Raw genomic sequence first — 19018 nt, 5'->3', positions numbered from 1 at the left:
TCCCATCGAGCTCTCTGATTCTCCGGTGATCTTCTTCTTCTCCATCAATGGAGCGATTTGCAGACTTTCCACCATCTTCTCCGGCAAGACCCGATGAGATAGACAATTCATCAACTACAAATTCACCGACCAGCAACAGTAACAGCTACAATGGGGCATCATTATTATTATTATCAAGACCTGTTTGTAGATCCGAATCAAACCCACATCCAACAATCTTTGTACAAGCTGACTCCACCACTTTCAAACAGGTTGTACAAATGCTCACCGGATCAGTTCATCCACCACCAGATCCCGCATTCAAAGGTCATAATAACATACCTCCGATCAGAACAGGGCAGAAGAAACAGGGGTTCAAACTCTATGAACGGAGGAACAGCTTGAAATATGGATTGACACCTCTTCTTCCCAATTTGAACAAGAAGAATTCAGAAGTTTTGTCTCCAAGCATGCTGGATTTCCCGTCGTTGGCACTGATGAGTCCGGTTACTCCATTGACGGGAGAAAAGGTGTATTCGCCGACGTCTTCGCCGGAGGAAGAGAAAGCGATTGCTCATAAGGAAGGGTTTTATTTACACCCTTCGCCCGGCCGGACGTCAATGAGTATTCCGATGAACGAACCCCCCCGTCTTCTGTCACTTTTTCCAGTTACTTCGTCGTCGTCGCGGAGTGTTTCACATTCCAAAACTTGATGGGTTCATGGTGATGATGAATTGATGATGATAAAGTGAAAAGTAACTGTTGGATCAAGATGTATGTATCTTCTCTTCAATGTATTTATTTGAATTATCTCAATTAAATCCTAATTTATCTTCGGAAAACTAGAAGGTAAAAAACCTATTTTATCTCTTAAAATTGAAATGGTTATTCCAATCAAGGCTAATAAAAAATAATTGGAAATACTTCAAATCATAGATTATTACCATTACAAAATATTCAACAAAATGTATTAGTTAATTTTGGTTTTATTATTTTAATTTAGTCACTATATAAAATAAAATAAAAATACCGATTAACAAATACATTATAAGTCATTGTTTTAACGGAACGCGATAGATGACGTAAGCAATAAAGAACGACACAGATTTTAACGTGATTCACCAAGATAAAATTTGGCTATGTCTACCAGAAAGAGAGAATCTTATTAGGAGACCAGAACAAAGATTACAACCGTATAAACTAGGGTTACGACACGAGTTTATATAACACTCGGTCTCTACTCACAAAAGTAGGCACCTAACATGGCTTACCAAAAAGATCAATTAGGGCGTAGTAATATACAATGTTTGCGATTACATATAGTTGAATAGTTGAGTTTTTTTAATGGCCAGTCCCAATTCTCTATTTATCAGTATTTTTATAAAAGGTTCAAGGGGAACGAGTGTTATATAAACTCATATTATAACTCTAGTTTGTCTATCATCGTCTCTGTAACAATCTTCTCAATACTAGTCTCTCTCTTCTGGTGGACGTAGCCAAGTTCTATCTTGGTGAACCACGTTAAATCTCTGTTTGTTTATTATTTATGTCATTCTCACACATTTCGTTACAATAAACTTGTATAAGAGCCATGTTAAGTTGGTCGTTTGTTGTTCTTCAATTGAGATGGCAACAGTGAACATTAAAATCGACAAGTTCACGGGGATAAACAATTTTAGCTTATGACATATCAAAATGGGGGGGCTTTGCTAAAACAACAGGGCCTATGAGGACGCTGAAGTATTGTTAAGAGCAGATATAATCGTTGAGATGGCCATTATGGAGGAGAAGGCACATTCAATAATAATGGTGTGCCTTGTAGACGATGTTATCATCGAGGTTTTACAGGAGGAGAAGGCCATTGGGTTATGGTTGAAGTTGGAGAGTCTTTATATGACGAAGTCACTCACCAACAAGTTATTTCTGAAGCAATGTTTGTTCACCCTGCGAATGCTGGAAGGTATGCAAATTAAAGAATACATAGATCAATTAAATTATATTATGTTAGAATTAAAAAAATATTGATATTAAGGTTGATAATGAGGATGTTGCCTTAATCCTGTTAGTATCTTTGCCTCCATCATATGAAAATTTTGTCCAGTCTTTCATTGTTGGGAAATATATAGGAATTCTGGAAGATGTCGAGTCTGCCCTTCATTCAAGGAATCTACGTCATATGGAGGCTGATATAATTATAGACAGTCAATCTTAAGGGTTGTTTACCAGCGGAGGTAACGGGCGAGGGAAATAGAAGAAACACAACAATTCGCTTACTTCAAAGGGTCCTAAACCGACTTATATATGTAATTACTGCAAAGAAAAAAGACATTGGAAGAAGGAATATCCTTTGAAGAAAAATCCACAAAAATTTAGTTCTAGTTCTATAGTTGTTGCAGAAGATAATACATTATTTGATGATAATATTGATCTAGTGGTAGATGGACACATCCATCAAGCTAATGCATGGGTCTTGATTCTGGAGCTTTGTATCATATTTATACTCGAAGAGAGTGGTTCAAATCTTACAAACAAGTAGATGATGATAATGTTTCTATGGCCAATAGTTCTGTTTGTAAGGCAGTTGAGATTGACTCAATCAAGATTAGGGCACACAATGGTAGATTTTGTACACTAAACAAGGTCAGACATGTTCCACTCATTACTAAGAATTTGATACCTCTAAGTATGCTAGATAGTAAATGATTTTGGTTCAACGGTGAAAGTGGAGTTCTGAATGTCTACAAGGATTCTAATGTTATTCTGAAAGGTGTCAAGAATGAAACTCCAATTTCTTGTAAAGTTCTACTGTCTCAGGTTTTGTTTTTGTTACATACTTAGAGATTCACAAGGATGATATGACTAAATTTTGGCATATGAGGCTTGGTCATATATGTGAAAGGGGAATACAGATTCTAGCAAAGGATGATCTTCTTGGTGGTCATAAGATCACCAGTCTTGACTTCTGTGAGTATTGTGTTTTTGGAAAACTACATCGCAACAAGTTTCCAAAGGCTATTCATAATACAAAAGACACACTCGATAATATCCTTTCGGATTGTTGGGGTCCGGTTAACGTTGAATCTACTGAAAGGTTATAGATACTTCTTGACAATTATTGATGATTTTTCAAGGATGACTGTTTGTCATGAAAAATAAAGGAGAAGCTTTCGGATACTTCAAATAATGGAAAACGTTGGAGGAAAATCAAACTGGGAAGAAGAATAAAAGGTTGCGAACTGACAATGATCTGGAGTTTTGTTCGTCTGATTTCGATCAGTTCTGCAAGAATACAGATATTGATCGGCATCACATGGTAAGACATACGCCACATCAGAATGGTATAGCTGAAAGAATGAATTAAACATTAATGGAGAGAGCAAGATGCATGCTCTCTAATACAAGACTTGATAAAAGTTTTTGGGCAGCGTCGATGACTACATCATGCTATTTGATCAATCGTGGGCCTCACACCGAGATTAACTACAAAAAACCTTACGAGGTATGGTCTGGAAAATCTACTGATTTTTTGGGTCTAAAAGTTTTTGATTGCACAATTTATTATCATGTCAGTGATGGTAAACTAGACAAAAGCGAAGAAATGAGTATTTATGGGCTATAGAGATGGTGTCAAATGATACAAAGTATGGTCTCCATATGAAAAAAGAGTTATTCTTAGTAGAAACATCATATTTGATGAGAATTCTATACTCAACTATATTGAAAAGTTTGTAGTAGAAAATAGTAGTATTAACAAACATGTGGAGTTGGAAACTACTCTACAAAAGGAGAAAGAACCCCATGTTGAGAGTCAATTGCCAGAGCCTAAACAATTAGATTCTCAAATTCATGAGAGTGTAGTTGAAGGTCGGTTAAGGAGGATTGAAGTTAGACCACCTCAGAGATACGGTTATGAAGGTATGGTTGGTTATGCACGTACTATAGGTTGATGAGATGGAATACGTCTGAATCATCCACTTACAAAGAAGTTATATCCGGGTTTGAAGTTGCATAGTGCTTCACAACAATGGGAGATGAGATGGAATCACTTCACAAGTATCATATTTGGGAGTTAGTTTCATTACCTACATGGATAAATGTTATTACTTATTAATGGGTTTTCAAGAAAAAAGGTTATTATTTGTTAATGTGTTATATAAACTCATGTTATAACCCTAGTTTGTCATATCATCATTTTTGTAACAATCTTCTCAATAACAGTCTCTCTTCTGGGTGAACGTAACTAAGTTCTATCCTGGTCAACCACGTTAAATCTTTGTTTGTTTATTGTTTACATCATTCTCACATATTCCGTTATACCATTAATAAAGAACAACCCTGTAAAGGAAATCCTCTAACCTTGATGCCAAGGACACAAACAACTCAGTTCGTTAGACGCAAAATTCTCAAGACTTTCAAAGATACTGTTTATCATGGTCATAAATGTAGTTAATTAATTCATAATTCCCTTTTAAATGATTCTAACCCAAACCAGCCAGGGCACCTTTGACTCAATCAGACACCACAAACTCTACACTACTTATAAAAATGGAAATACATATTGTAAACATCTATTTATTTTCTTTATAAATAGTAACATCATGAGATTCATTACTTGAGATTTGGTTTTATTTGAAAATTTCTAAATTTATGTATGTGATATATGATCAGCTAAATCTCATCAAATGATGTCAAATAATAACTTAATATCATCACTAATAAGTTTTTAAATATAATTGAGAATTATATATAAGGGTGTTCAACCGGCCGGTTAACCGGTTAACCAGTTAAACGGTTTCGGTTAATATCGGTTTTGGCTTTTATTTTACAAACCGGTTAACCGACCGTTAATGGTATCGGTTTTACCGGTTCTGGTTCTACCGGTTCTGGCCGGTTAACCGGGTTTAACCAGGAACCAATAATTCAATTTCTTTAAATTAAGTAATAAATTTATAAAATATATTTTTTTAAATTATTGTTTGCACTTTCCTATTATACTATTCTCCTTCCTTTTTTGTCTCTATTATAATATATTATATTATAAAAATATATTTTATTGATATATTTAGGAATATGTTATAATATATAATTTTATTATAAAAATATAATATATTTTATAACTATTCTGTTAGGATTTTATACGTTTCTTGAGAAAATTCAAATTCATTATGTCGATTAGTCTTTGACCAACCAAGTATAAGCGAATATGATAGAATCCCCTTCTCAATCGATAGAACGGGAAGTAGAATCGGTAAATTATAATTTATAACTTTGATTTTAGGCGTTTCTGTATTAGACGTGTTTGAGAGAAAGTTAAAACATAAAGTGAAGGTTAAACTTTGAAGACATCAAGTTTTAATTTGCTTAACTATTTTGATTTTGTTAATTTATAATTCCTAAAAACAAATTTACATATTTTAATTAAATTATTTCAATTTGTTTTTAATTTATTTTTAAAAATTATTTTATAAAAATTATTTATAAAATAACTAATACAAATTATAAAATATAAAAATATATAATTAAATTATTACCGGTTTACCGGTTAAACCGTTAGAAAAATAGGAAAACCGAAAACCGAACCGTTTAACCGGTAAAAAACCGATTAACCGGAACCGCCAGAACCGGTTAACTAATAAACCGTTAAAATAAAACCGGTTAACTTTCGGTTCGATTGCGTTATCGGTTTTCCGGTTTTTGTGTACAGCCCTAATTATATATAAGAGAATTTGTGTAGCTGGGAAAATGAAATGGGGGAGCTTTTAATCATTTGTTATACACTATCCCGATAAGATTGAGTACATGCATAGTTTTACAATTCTAAAATATTTTTTTCATTCATTGACTTGTAAATTGAGAATTGCTTATTAAAAAAATATGTAATTAGATTACTTATGAACACTTTGTAATTAACTAACATATTAATAATTACTATAAAGCAATTATGATTTATAGTTTATATTCTTTAAACATAATGTGTATAAAATGTTTGGCCAAACCAATGTCGCCTACTTTAGAATTTGATTTAAACAAAGTCCATAATCAAGCGTTTATATGATGATAAAATGTTGGGTTCCGTAAACACACTTAATTAATTAAACGACACGAGTGGAACTTGTCACATGATGGGCTCAAACCCAGGACTTCAGGGAGACTTAAATATCACCGGTTTTTTGTCATTAGTTTAGAAGAGTGAATATACTTTGAAAATGTCGGAAGTCGAATCAATAGAGAAACCATGATCTACTCCACCCAATTTTGAGTTTCTTGTACATAATTGCGAGCGACAGATTTTGCAGTTATGTGTTTGTTTTGTGATAAAAATGTTAATGATCTTTTTTTTACAATAAAATTATTCTCCATAAAATTAGGACAAATAATGTCATGACTTATATTTAACTGTTTTTCTAATGGCTTTCACTGTTTGGTTCCTATCTTCTTGGCATGAAATAAAATGCTAAATAATCATACAAGAGTAATCTCAACAAGTTGATTCACTTATAATTAATTTATTGATAATACTTTTACATAAAATAAGATATTTTTATAAAGTTATCTTGTAGTGCAAAAACAATCTGATACAACTTTAGGAAAATCTGATATAGTTCTAGGTTTATGAGGTTTGCAAATTCCACCCAAGAAAAAACCTTTCCTTTGGCATTTGACCATGCAATCTTTGAAAAAATCACATGACCCCATGTATATTAGTCCATCGGTCTCTCCTATCATCAAAATAGAATAAAACCGAGTCAATATTAATTAATTTAAAGTAGAGATACAAATATTGAGTATTGTTATGTTTAAGTCATTTTGCACCTTTGGTGGGAAGGAAAGTAACACAAGAAAAAAACTATGAAGAGAGAATAGATGTTTCTTAAGTTTGTCATTACAAATCTTTGTATTTCTTTTCTAGTGAGATCTAACATGAATAAAAACTATTAATTTATAGGTAAATATTTCACTCAACTTTATAAACTATTAAGTAAATATGACAAAAACAAAATAACAAATTCCAAGAACTTGACTTTTTTGAAAATTATTATTTTATTAAAAACAATTTCTTAATTAAATTATCAATTTTTTTTTGTTTTGTATTCTTTATAAAAAAAAATTATTATTTTGACATATATAGACACTCATTCTTTTCACCGAAAAAAATGTTAAAAAGAACTATTAATTGTTGAATTTATTTATTTTGAGATTTTACTGCACATCAAAATTATTTGAAATTTTAGCAAATTTAGAGAGTCACCCTTTTAAAATCTCTCAATGGTGGAAAGGGAAGTAACACAAGAAAATCAACCAAAAAAACAAGCTATGAAGAAAGAAAATATGTTTTTTAAGTTTATTAATACAAAAAAATTGTATTTCTTCTATCTAGTAAGACTTTTAAGTTAATGTATATGAATAAAAAAAAAATACTTATTTATAAGTAAATATTTCACTCCACTTTATAAATTATTAGGCTTTGGTTATATTAGGTTATTTGAATTCACTTTTCATATATTTTTTTCATTTTCACTTAATAATTAATGCTAACAATAATAATTTATTTTTACTCACAATTTTAAATATGACAAAAACAAAATAACAAATTCCAAGAACTTGACTTTTTGAAAAATATTATTTTATTAAAATCATTTATGAAAATTACAAAATAAAAAAATATAAAAAAATCTTTCTAAAAAATATTATTTTAACACTTGTATACACTCATGTGTTACTGTTACATACTACAAATATGTTATAAAAATATATTAGTTGATTCAATGCTATGACGATCAATCTTCAAAATTCCCACTAAAATATGAGAATTTAGATTCGATCGACTGTAAAACGTTGCTCTGAAAAAAATTCATTAACAGAAAGATTCTCAATCAACACGATCTCCCTTAATTTTCGAATTAATATTTTTTAAATAAAAACAAAAAGTTAGGCATTTTGACGAGGTTCACCATAGAACCAACAAGGGATCTCATCCTAGCCGGTTATTAGGGTGGGCAAGATGGGCCACCGCACAGGGCCCCAAAATTAAGAAGGCCAAATTTTTTTTATGCAGTACTATAAAAAAAATAAAAATTAGGTTTTATGTTTCTTTATACTCGGTTCTCTCTCTAAAATCTTTCTCTCAATACTGACTCAAAAGTTTAATTAGATTTTTGAAATCCTCCTCGAATCATATTTTTTCTTATTAAATATTGTTTTTGAATTCAAAATTTAGGCCTCAAATCTTAGATCGCTCAGGGCCCCAAAAATGAACGAGACGGCCCTGAATCTCATTAACTCAATGACGAATCTAAGATTTAGAGTTGGGTGGACTTAACAAAAATTAGGTTGGTCTTAAAAAAAAATAACAAGAAATTTTTTTTATTATTTTTTTAATAATTAAATAACCAAATAGTGAATTATATTGAAATTTTAAAAAAAATATAATTAATGTCAAATTTTTACCGTAAAAAAATATTTATTATTATTATTATTATTAGTTTTTCGAGGTGAGCCAATCTGAGCCCCTACAAAGATCCTCTGCATTAACTTCGAATTCATTTGGAGATTTATTTTGAATTATCCAACCGTTTCCATTCATTCAAAATCAAGAACATCAAGTTCTTAAAAAAAAACTCAAGAACACACCAATCGGGTTTTGAGAAAAACATCATCCCCACTACTTGTGCTTACCACTTAGTGTTCGAAATCAACCCATAAAACTTTCTAGGTAGATTAGAAGTTCAAATTCATTACCATCTTGAAGATTGAATTCTGAAAATCCCATTTTAAAAATTATATTTTTCAGAAATTTATCTTCGCTCACATGGTGATTTATGATAGGAAAATGTATTCTTCAAATCACAACGTTTTCCCAATTAACCTGAGTAAAAAAATGAGCAAAACAGAATTAAAAAATAATGAAATAAGTTTTAGCGTGAAAAACTTTTCTTCAAATTGAAAGTAAAAAACATTGGACAGTCAGACTACTTAACATGGCTACAAATATAAGTTCATTCGAGTTATAATCAAACTAGAGTCACTAATCAATTGCATGAAGATCACACAATAATCTTGGCAAATAACAACAAATAGCAAGATCAATCAACTTTACCAATTCTGATTTTCTCTTGAACTGTCTTAGAAGCCTTAAAAAATAGATATTCATTATTTAGAATGTAGCCCTAGAAATAACTGTTAAGTAAAAATAGTTAATTAAGTATTAATATTAATTAATTATTTAAATATGCTAATTAACTTAAGCGGCCAACAATTTAAATTAAATAATCAAAAGAGAGAAATTGTTAGAATATAATTGTTAGAATTTATGAAAAGCTTTAATAATGAATAAGATAAAATTAAGTTCAAATAAATATATAAATTAAACTGCTAAGTCATATCAAGTATATTAATTGTTTTAAAGATACCAACTAAGTGTTGTAATGTAGTGTTAAACACTCCATCTTGTCACATGGGTGACCAAGGATTGAATCTTACCAGCTGCAAATAATATTTAGAGTTTTGTTATTTCAAGAAAGCTGAGAAAAGACCGAAATTTCCATGAAGGCGAGATTGGTAAAACCGGAAGTCAGATCGGTTCGATAGTGTTTTCGGCTCTACCAATATTTGACGGCACAACCGGAAGTCAGATCGGCAAAACAACTTTTATATGTCCAGACTGTTTCATTTTTATTTTGGTATAAGTCTGATGAAACCCTTCTTGGAAGCAGAAGCCTTCCACAAAAGATCAGATTGCCATTTTAGTATAAGTCTGATGAAAACTGCCTGGGAGCAGATGCAACAGAGACAGACTGTCAATATATCCGTTGGAGAAAATATGATCATTGCAGCTTGTATACTTAAGAAGACAAGACAATCTGTTTCACAAGTGTTCAACAAGAGAAGAGCAGAAGACCAAAAAGATCAGAGCTCTCTTGTTAATCAAAAACTATCTCTCTACAAATATTCTCCTTAGCACATTTTCCGTGAGAGAGTATTTTTATACCGAAAATCAGTGAATCACTCTCTATATTGTGAGCTCTTTTGTAAGTTGATAGAGTGTCTATCAACAAGTGGTGTGTGTGCTAGGAGTTCGAAAGCAGGCAACAACTAAGTCCTGGCTGTTCGACTGGGTTGTGTACAAGTGTGTTGTATTTAACCAAATCTTTTAGTGGATACTCTTCTCAAGGTTGAGAAGAGTATCCTTCTCGAGGTCGAGAAGAAGGGGTGACGTAGAAGAGTTTGCTCCGAACATCCATAAAATCCTGTGTTTTGTGTTCTTTTCTTTCTATATCTTCTAAACCGATTATCCGTTGCTTCAAATCGAAACAAATATTTCCGCACTTGAACTTGGTTCAAGAGTTTGTGACGGTTTGCGTAGAATAGAGACCAATATTAACCTCTAACCGGGTTAGTATCAACCGACATGTGTGTAAGTGTTCTCCTTTAGCCGGACATCGGTCCCTATCGGTGATCCCGATCCTAACAAGTGGTATCAGAGCAGTTGTTCTCTATTCTCATGCAACATCCTCAAGCAACATCAATCTTTCGAATCATGTCTCTGTTAAACATGATTCATATGCTTATAGAGGAAGACTATGATGAATGGAAGATTAGAATGCATGCACATTTGGCTGCTTTTGATGATGACATGTGGTATGTCATCACCGATGGCCCGACGAAAATCGAAAAAGAAAGAAGTGAATGGACAGCTAGGGACAAACATTTTCGCAAAAAATCAGATCATGCTCTACTGCAAAAGAAGTGTGGGAAAAGCTGATCCAACTGTGTCAGGGAACGACCAAATAAAGGAGAACCAAAAAGAGAAGAAGGCTCTGATGGCTGCTGAAAGCAAGGGAAAATGGGCCGATAGCGATTCAGACGACTCATCATCCAACGACAGTGATGATAAAGTTGATACCAGATTTCCGGCTGAGAAAGAATCTGAGGTATGTGATTTCAAATCTGGAAGTACATGATCTTTCTTTCAAAACAATGAAAATGATGTCTTGAAAAGTAAAATAAGTGAGATCTCATATGAGAATGAGAAGCTCAAGGAAGAAATTACAAGCTGCAATGATTTAACTTCAAAGGATGAGATGATTTATGTAAAAGTCAACTTCAAGCTGGCTGAAACCTGAGGAATGACAGCCAGTTTGTATGACAAGGAAAAACTTGACAGAAAGTCAAGAAGCTTTTACCAAACTTCATTTTTTAAAACTAAAGAATCATAAGTAGGCAAAGAGAAATCTGCCAAGTATAGTATATTCACACACAACGGGAAATCCATAAAAATAATCAAAGTATGAAATCCCAATGGACTAATAAGCCACGGACCCAAAGAAAAATGGGGACCAGATTCTCTATTGTTCTATGAATGTAGGTAAATCAAGACAGAAGCTTGGAAGAAACAACATTGCATCCGGACAGTCGGCTGCTGACGGACACAGCATATGAAGGGCCACAAACTCTAACAATAATTTTTCTTAGAAATGTTGATTATCACCGAGAGCATTGACTCTTCTCTCTATAAAAGAATTTAATTATCTCCAAGGGCGACAAACACTCTCGGTGATATTAATTTTTTTATTCTCTTATTAAAAGTCACTTTTTTACTAGTGCTTACACCTCTAAATATGTTGTTTTTACTCTGCTCTCTCTTTATTCTCAAAACCCCTATTAATCTAAATGAAAAATAACGTCCTCCAACAACAAATGAAGCGAAATGCATGTCATAACTATTAGTTAAATAGGTTATATCAAATGTAATGACATCGGAAAAATAATTATATGCAACTTTTGATATTGAATCTGCCCAAAAAATATTTCTAATATGATATTCACCATCTAAATCAAGCGCGTAAAAAAAATTTGAGTTCCTACTTTGTATGCGACAAAAATATAAGCATTCAAGGTTTCAGCATCTCCATTCAATTTCTACATCTTCTTTCATCGAATGACAAATTATCATAGCCTCTAGTCTCAACTACAAATGATTGAAAACTTTTACTTAATGTTATTCCAGTTTCATCGCTTAGTTCCAATCTTCTCTTTATAACTAAATCTAATACTTTATTAGATCTAAAATATAGTGGTTTTCCTGGGCTCAATACATGGTTATGTTTAAGGTGTACACCACTTATTACAAAATTTGTATCATCTTAAATAACTACATTAACCTTAGCTTTAAAATTTATCTTAAGCGGAGATATAGGATTTATTAAATTTCTTGACCTAGATATTTTGTCTCCATTTTTACCACGAAATACTACGAAAACTATTTGTTATTCTGAATTCACTTAATTTGTATCATTTTTTCTTTTTTCCATAATAGTTTCTTTATCTAAATTTATTAAAAAATACATGCAATTATTAAAAAATTACTTGCAATTATTAAAAAATAAATTAAATTATTAAAAAAATACGTGCAATTATTAAAAAAAAATTAACCATATTATTGACCAAAATAAAAAGGTACCTCACTAATATATTATATATGCATTTGTTAAAGGATTAAAAGATTATGAGAATAAAAAATGAAAAATATTAGATAAATATTTATAACCAAAAGTAAAATAAAAAATAAATAAATAAAATGAAAAAAAGAGAAAAAAAAAAGAGGAAAGAATAGATGAGAAATATTTGATAAATAAATTAATTGAAAAATCATACAAATATGAAGAAAATATGAAGAAAATAAAAGAGAAATTAAAATGAAGGATAAATATTAATTAGTTGGAGAAAAAAAAGAAATTAATTAGTAAATAATGCACATTATGTTTTGTTCAAAAATATTAATAAGATATTTAATGTGAGAGATTATTTTTTTTATTTTTGAGTTATGATATTTTATGTGAGAGATTATTTTTTTAATTTTTAAGTTATTTTTATTGAAAAGTTAGATGATAGAAGAGAAATATTAAAGAAAGTAAAAAAAAATAATAGAGAAAAAAAATCATCTATTAATAACAAATAAATGAATTAATTGCTGAAAAGATATATTAATTAATTAAAAAACTTAATTAATAAAACAGAGAAATTAATTAGTAAGGAGAAAATAGTTCGATTATTAAAAAAATATTCTCCAAACTTTTTGTTTGCACCCATCAAAAACCAATATATATCCCAAATAATATGATATTTGATATATTTTAACAAAATTAATTAGGATGAGTATGATACAAATAATTAGAGTTATCTCAACAAATTATTTTCTTTTTCATACAAGTTGTAATGATTTTCCAATTATCTTTCTCTCTTAACGGTGGTTAATGAAAAAATGAATTGTACTTCAAAATTGGGAAAAGTTATCAAATAAACACCGTGTTAATTTTGATATTCTCATTAATATATCAATAAATCATAAACTTAATTAATTACATTATTTTATAATTTATATAAAAAATAATATATGCACAATTATTTATTATATTAATAATTCATAATTTTTAATTATTTCTATATTAAGAAGAAACTCTATCTATTTTTATTCGTTCCTAAAACTAGTATTTTTATTCGTTCCTAAAACTATTGGTTGAATTAGTTGAATTAGACTAAAGTTTTAATTAACTTAGGATAATTAATTTAATCGATTTTATAAGTTATAAATCAACTCACCTGGTTTTGATAATTTAATTTAAATAATCAAAAAGGAAGAAATATAAGTATATTAATATATTTAAAGATAACAAGGTGTTGTAGTATAGTGGTAAGTATTTTTGTCTGTCACTTTGGTAACCTGGGTTTGAATCTCACCATGTGCAAATAATAATTGGACTTTTATTATTTTAGGAAAGTGACCGAGCGGTCAGATAAATGAGAAGCTAGCGCGTCCGGTAGTTTGATCGGCTCGGTTTTTGGAGAAGCGCGTTCGGTATTATGTTCAAGTCTGATAGTATGTTAGCACTTCCGGTATTTAACCTGTTTAGTTTTATACAAGACTACCACATCAGCACACACAGTAATCAATGTAATGACGTCATCATTTAATGCAAAGCAGCTGAGCTAATCCTATAGAAGATTGCCACATATGCGTTATTATTCAAATTGCATGTCCACTATCTAGTACACCACGATCTCAAAATATTCTCTGATGTACTATCTTGGCACACATCTAACGGAAGGAGGAAAAATATCCATTGAAGAAAATCCGACCGTTGTTGTGATTTAGATATAAAAAAATATCAAAGGAAAACAAAATGCAGACTTGATGCTCCAAGTTCTCTTGCTAATTAAAAACTCTTTGTTTACAAATATATATTCAAGATTTTGCCTTAGCATAATCCTTTTATCTGTGTGATTTTTTTAAAGTTGAATAGATAGTGTTTATTCAACAAGTGTTGTGTGTGCTAGGAGTTCAGAAACAGGCAGTGTTTAAGACCTAGTTTCTGACTGGATTTATGTAAAGGTGTTATTCAAATCAAATCTTCTAGTGGAATCCTTCTTGAGGTCGAGAAGAAGGGGTGACGTAGGATGGTTTGCTCTGAACATCCATAAAAAAAACTTTGTGTCTTGTGTTCTTTACTTTCTGAATCTTCCAACCCCTTATATGCCGCTTCAAGTCTAAACAAACAGTTTTGCACTTGACTCCGTTCAAGAGTATGTGACGACTTGTGAAGAATAGAAACATATATTAACTTCTAATAGAGTTAATATCAAACGAAGGTTTTCGCTGTTAACAATACTTGGTCAACCTCCTGCTATTGTTGACTCTTTTCCTAACAAGTGGTATTAATGTAAGGGTTTCTATTCTCAAGCAATTAAATATCATTATGTCTTTCACTAACAAGCTTCCCTGTTCAACAATGAAGAGTATGATGATTGGAAGATTCGCATGAAGGTGCATCTGGGCTTCCAAGACGACAATATGTGGTTCATTATCACAGATGGTCCGATAAAGATTGAGAAGCCAAGATGTGAATTGACCAGTGAAGATAAGAGGAAAAACAACCTTGATAACCTGGCCAAAAAATTATGTACAAAACCCTTGACAAGAACATGTTTGGAAAAATCAAAGCATGTTCCACTGCCAAGGAGATATGAGAGAAGATTACCCAACTTTGTGAGGGCAACGAACAACCTAGAGAGAATAAGCTCATGGTTGCCACTCAAAAGTTCGATAGCATCAAGATGCGCCTAGGGGAGTCGATGAACGAGTTTAACAAATGGTTCACCAATATTGTCATTGAACTTTCCACTCTGGGAAAGGTCTATGGCAACAAAGAAGCCATCGTCAAGGCGTTGAAGGCTCTTCCCAGTGCCTGGGACATCAAGTCTACGGTGATGAGGGAGTCTAGAAACCTCCACAAGATGGAGTTGCACGACATGTTTGCCGATCTAAAAGTCCATGAGTTTGAGATGAACTCTAAGAATGAAGATGAGCCATCATCCTCGATCACATCTAAGGCGCTGGTGTCTGCTATTGAGTCAACTGTTCCATCGTCCATCAAGTTAGCTGAGTAGATCAGCGAAGATGTGATGACTTTGTTTATCAAGAATTTTGGCAAATATATGAGGAAGAATCAATCTAACTCATCTTTCAATAATATCTCTAATTACTCTAAGGCTAACATACGATGTTTTAATTGTGATACTCTAGGTCACTACAAGTTCGAATGCCGAAAGCCAAGGAAAGACAACAAGAAGTCTGCTGATCAGAAATATAAGGAGGATCATAAAACATCCAATCATAAGAAGGAACAGAAGATGCTGATGGTTGAAGAAAACAAAAGAAAATGGGCCAAAAGCGATTCGGACTCAAGCTCATCCAGCGACAATGATGATGAGGACATCAAATGTTTCATCGCGAACGACGATGAGGTATTTGATTTCTCCTCTGAAGAGTTCACTCGGGAAGACTTGATTAAGTACAAGAAATTGTATAATATCGTTTCAACTCAACTAGACAACGTGATTAGTAATACAAATGAACTATCCTCTAAGAACGAGAAGCTCAAGGAGACAGTTCAAATACTGACTAAAGAAAACGAGAGAGACAACTACGTGATCGATGCATGGACAAATTCTAGGGAAGCTGTTAAGCACCTCCAGGAACAACAAAGACATGCAGGACATAAGACAAGTCTTGGGTATGTTCATGGAAATCCAGAAAAGTCCACCAAGAAGTTGAAACCCAACAAAGACAAATTTTCTTCAATAAGTTTTTTTAAGGGACAATCAACTGAAAAGGGAATTAATCCAAACTGTGATGATTTGACTTCAAATGATAAAGTGATTTATCTTAAGCCAACTTAAAGCTGGATAAAACCTGAGATAACGACAGCCAGTTGGTATGGCAAGAAAAACTTGACAGAAAGTCAAGAAATGTTAACAAAATTCATCCTTTGAAGCTATAGAAACATCAGCATGCAGTAAGAGATCTGTCAAATTTACCAAACACGCACACAATGGGAAATTCATAAGCATAATTAAGGTATGGATTCCCAATGGACTAATCCATCAAGGACCCAAAGAAAAATGAGTACCAAATTTGTTATTGTCTATGAATACAGATAAAACAGGACTACAACGTGGAAGATTATGCATGACATATGGACAGTCGGCTGCTGACAGACACATCATATGACAGACAAAAAGCATTAAGTGGTTAACATCCTCACGAAGCCACTTCTCGAGTCTAAGTTTTCTTACCTTAGAAATATTTTAGGATTGTTAGATTAAGATAATTCATAAACTGATTTAATTATAAACTCGCCTGATTTTCATAATTTAGTTTAAATAATCAAAAAGGGAGAAAATGTTAGAATGATGTCACTAGTTTTGATAATTTATTCTAAACAATAAAAAATGAGAAATTGTTAGACTAAAGTTTTAATTAACTTAGGATAATTAACATAATCGATTTTATAAGTAATAAATAAACTCACATGGTTTTGATAATTTAGTTAAAATAATCAAAAAGAGAGAAATTGTTAGATTATAATTGTTAAGTCATATCAAGTATATTAATATATTTAAAGATAATAATAAAGTCTTGTAGTACAGTGGTAAGTACTTCCGTTTGTTACACTGGAGACCTGGGTTCATATCTCACCAGGTGCGAATAATAATTAGAGTTTTATTATTTCAGAAAAGCGGTCAGATGCGTCCGGTCAACGGAATAACGCCAGAAAAGCTTTATATTCAATGTAGCAGTTGTTGAGCTAATCCTATAGAAGACTATCACAAATATATATTCAAGCTTTTTCCTTAGCATTTTCTGTGAGAGATATTTCATATAAAGCTTTATATTAATCATTTTATCTGTGTGATTTTGTGTAAGTTGAATAGATAGTATCTATTCAATAAGTGTTGTGTGTGTTAGGAGTTTAGAAACAGGCAGTGTTTAAGACCTATTTCTGACTAGATTTGTGTAGATGTGCTATTCAAATCAAATCTTCTAGTGGAATCCTTCTCGAGGTTGAGAAGAATGGGTGACGTAGGAGAGTTTGCTCAGAATATCCATAAACAAACTTTGTGTCTTGTGTTCTTTACTTTCTGAATTTTCCAACCCCTTATCTGTCGCTTCAAGTCTAAACAAACAGTTCTGAACTTGACTCCGTTCAAGAGTTTGTGACGACTTGCGAAGAATAGAAACATATATTAGCTTCTAAAGGAGTTAATATCAAACGAAAGTTTTCGCGGTTAACAATAATTGGTCAACCCCCTGCTATTGTTGACTCATTTACTAACAGGTTGTATATATATCATCTTGTAAGTATTTATTTTTTTTAAAAATATATAATTAGTATGATAAAATATTATGTTATTATTTTATTAAATCATAACATACACTACAAAAAACGCCTAATTAGCGACGAATAATTATCGACATTTAGTTAGCGTCGAAAATATGTGACAGCGATTGCGGCGGTTTAATCACGAAAAACATAAATCGTCGGAAATATTAATAAATGAAAAAAACTTCATCACAATAAATAAATATATTTTACCTATGATCAATAATCGTCCCTAAATTTAAAGGTAAATTTCCGTAGGAAAATCAGTCAATTAATTTATACTATATTTTGGATTATATTTACGACGAAAATGTTTAGTGTCGGATTTTTATTTAGTTTGTCAAAAATTCCGTAGAAAATATTAGTGTTCAAAATTAATTATAGATTTTCGACGGTCGTTTCGACGTTATATTTAACTTTATTTTCTACATTCATTTTTATCATAAATTTCATCGTAAATGACAAACATTTATATTTTCTAGGTTTAGAAAGAACAACATAATGAAACATAATGAAGGCTCGGGTTTCTTTATGTTTTGTTGAGTTTGGGGACATGGGTATAACAGAATTATAAACATATTTGTGTTGGTCACGTCATACGTTCTCCATTACAAGCTCCAAAACCGATCGATTGTAAGTGTTTCAACCGATCGATTGTTCTTCGTTCCAGCCATTATTCTTCAATCTAAGGTCAATCTCATAGTGGCTTGATGATTTGATTGCTTGGTGTTAGATTATAATGGCTTGATCTTTTAACAGTTTAATAGATATCGGTTTAATGAATGCAATGCAAGTTGATTTTGAAGGATTGAATAAGTTTAATGCATTCTTAGTGTTTGTTAAAATGATTTTAAATAAGTTTGAACTTATTGATGCCCTCATTTCATTGTTGATAGGGTTAATAGAATCTAGTTGTTCGTTAAAATGATTTTGAAGCCCCATTTCATTGTTATGTGTTTAATGCAATCTGGGTGTTTGTTAAAATGATTTGGAAGCTATTGAACCCAAATTTTATAGTTGATAGGTTTAATGCACTCTAAGTGTTTGTTAAAATGATTTTGAAGTTATTGAAGCCCCATTTCATTGTTGATAGATTTAATGCACTTTAGGTGTTTGTTAAAATGTTTTTGAAGCTATTGAAGCCTTGTTTCATTGTTAATAGGTTTAATGCACTCTATGTGTTTGTGTAACATTTATGAGATTAATTGATAGGACTCCATATAGTATGTAATCCCTTAGATTTATTATATTAGTTAATATTAGACACCTAAGTTGTTAGGGTTGATAGCGTTTCTGAGTTATTGAATCATGGAATGGAA

General features: G+C 31.5%; 1 protein-coding gene across 1 annotated transcript; it reads left to right on the top strand.

Annotated features, from left to right (window-relative positions):
• LOC124922426 (VQ motif-containing protein 4-like) lies at nt 1–761 on the top strand. The gene has a single exon (XM_047463156.1). The coding sequence runs from the start codon at nt 48–50 to the stop codon at nt 690–692; it is 645 nt and encodes a 214-aa protein (XP_047319112.1). The 5' UTR covers nt 1–47; the 3' UTR covers nt 693–761.
• The last annotated feature ends 18257 nt before the right edge of the window (nt 762–19018 follow it).

The sequence above is a fragment of the Impatiens glandulifera genome, chromosome 1, assembly GCF_907164915.1.
Source record: "Impatiens glandulifera chromosome 1, dImpGla2.1, whole genome shotgun sequence".
NCBI lineage: Eukaryota > Viridiplantae > Streptophyta > Magnoliopsida > Ericales > Balsaminaceae > Impatiens > Impatiens glandulifera.
This window is presented reverse-complemented; position numbering and strand designations above follow the sequence as displayed.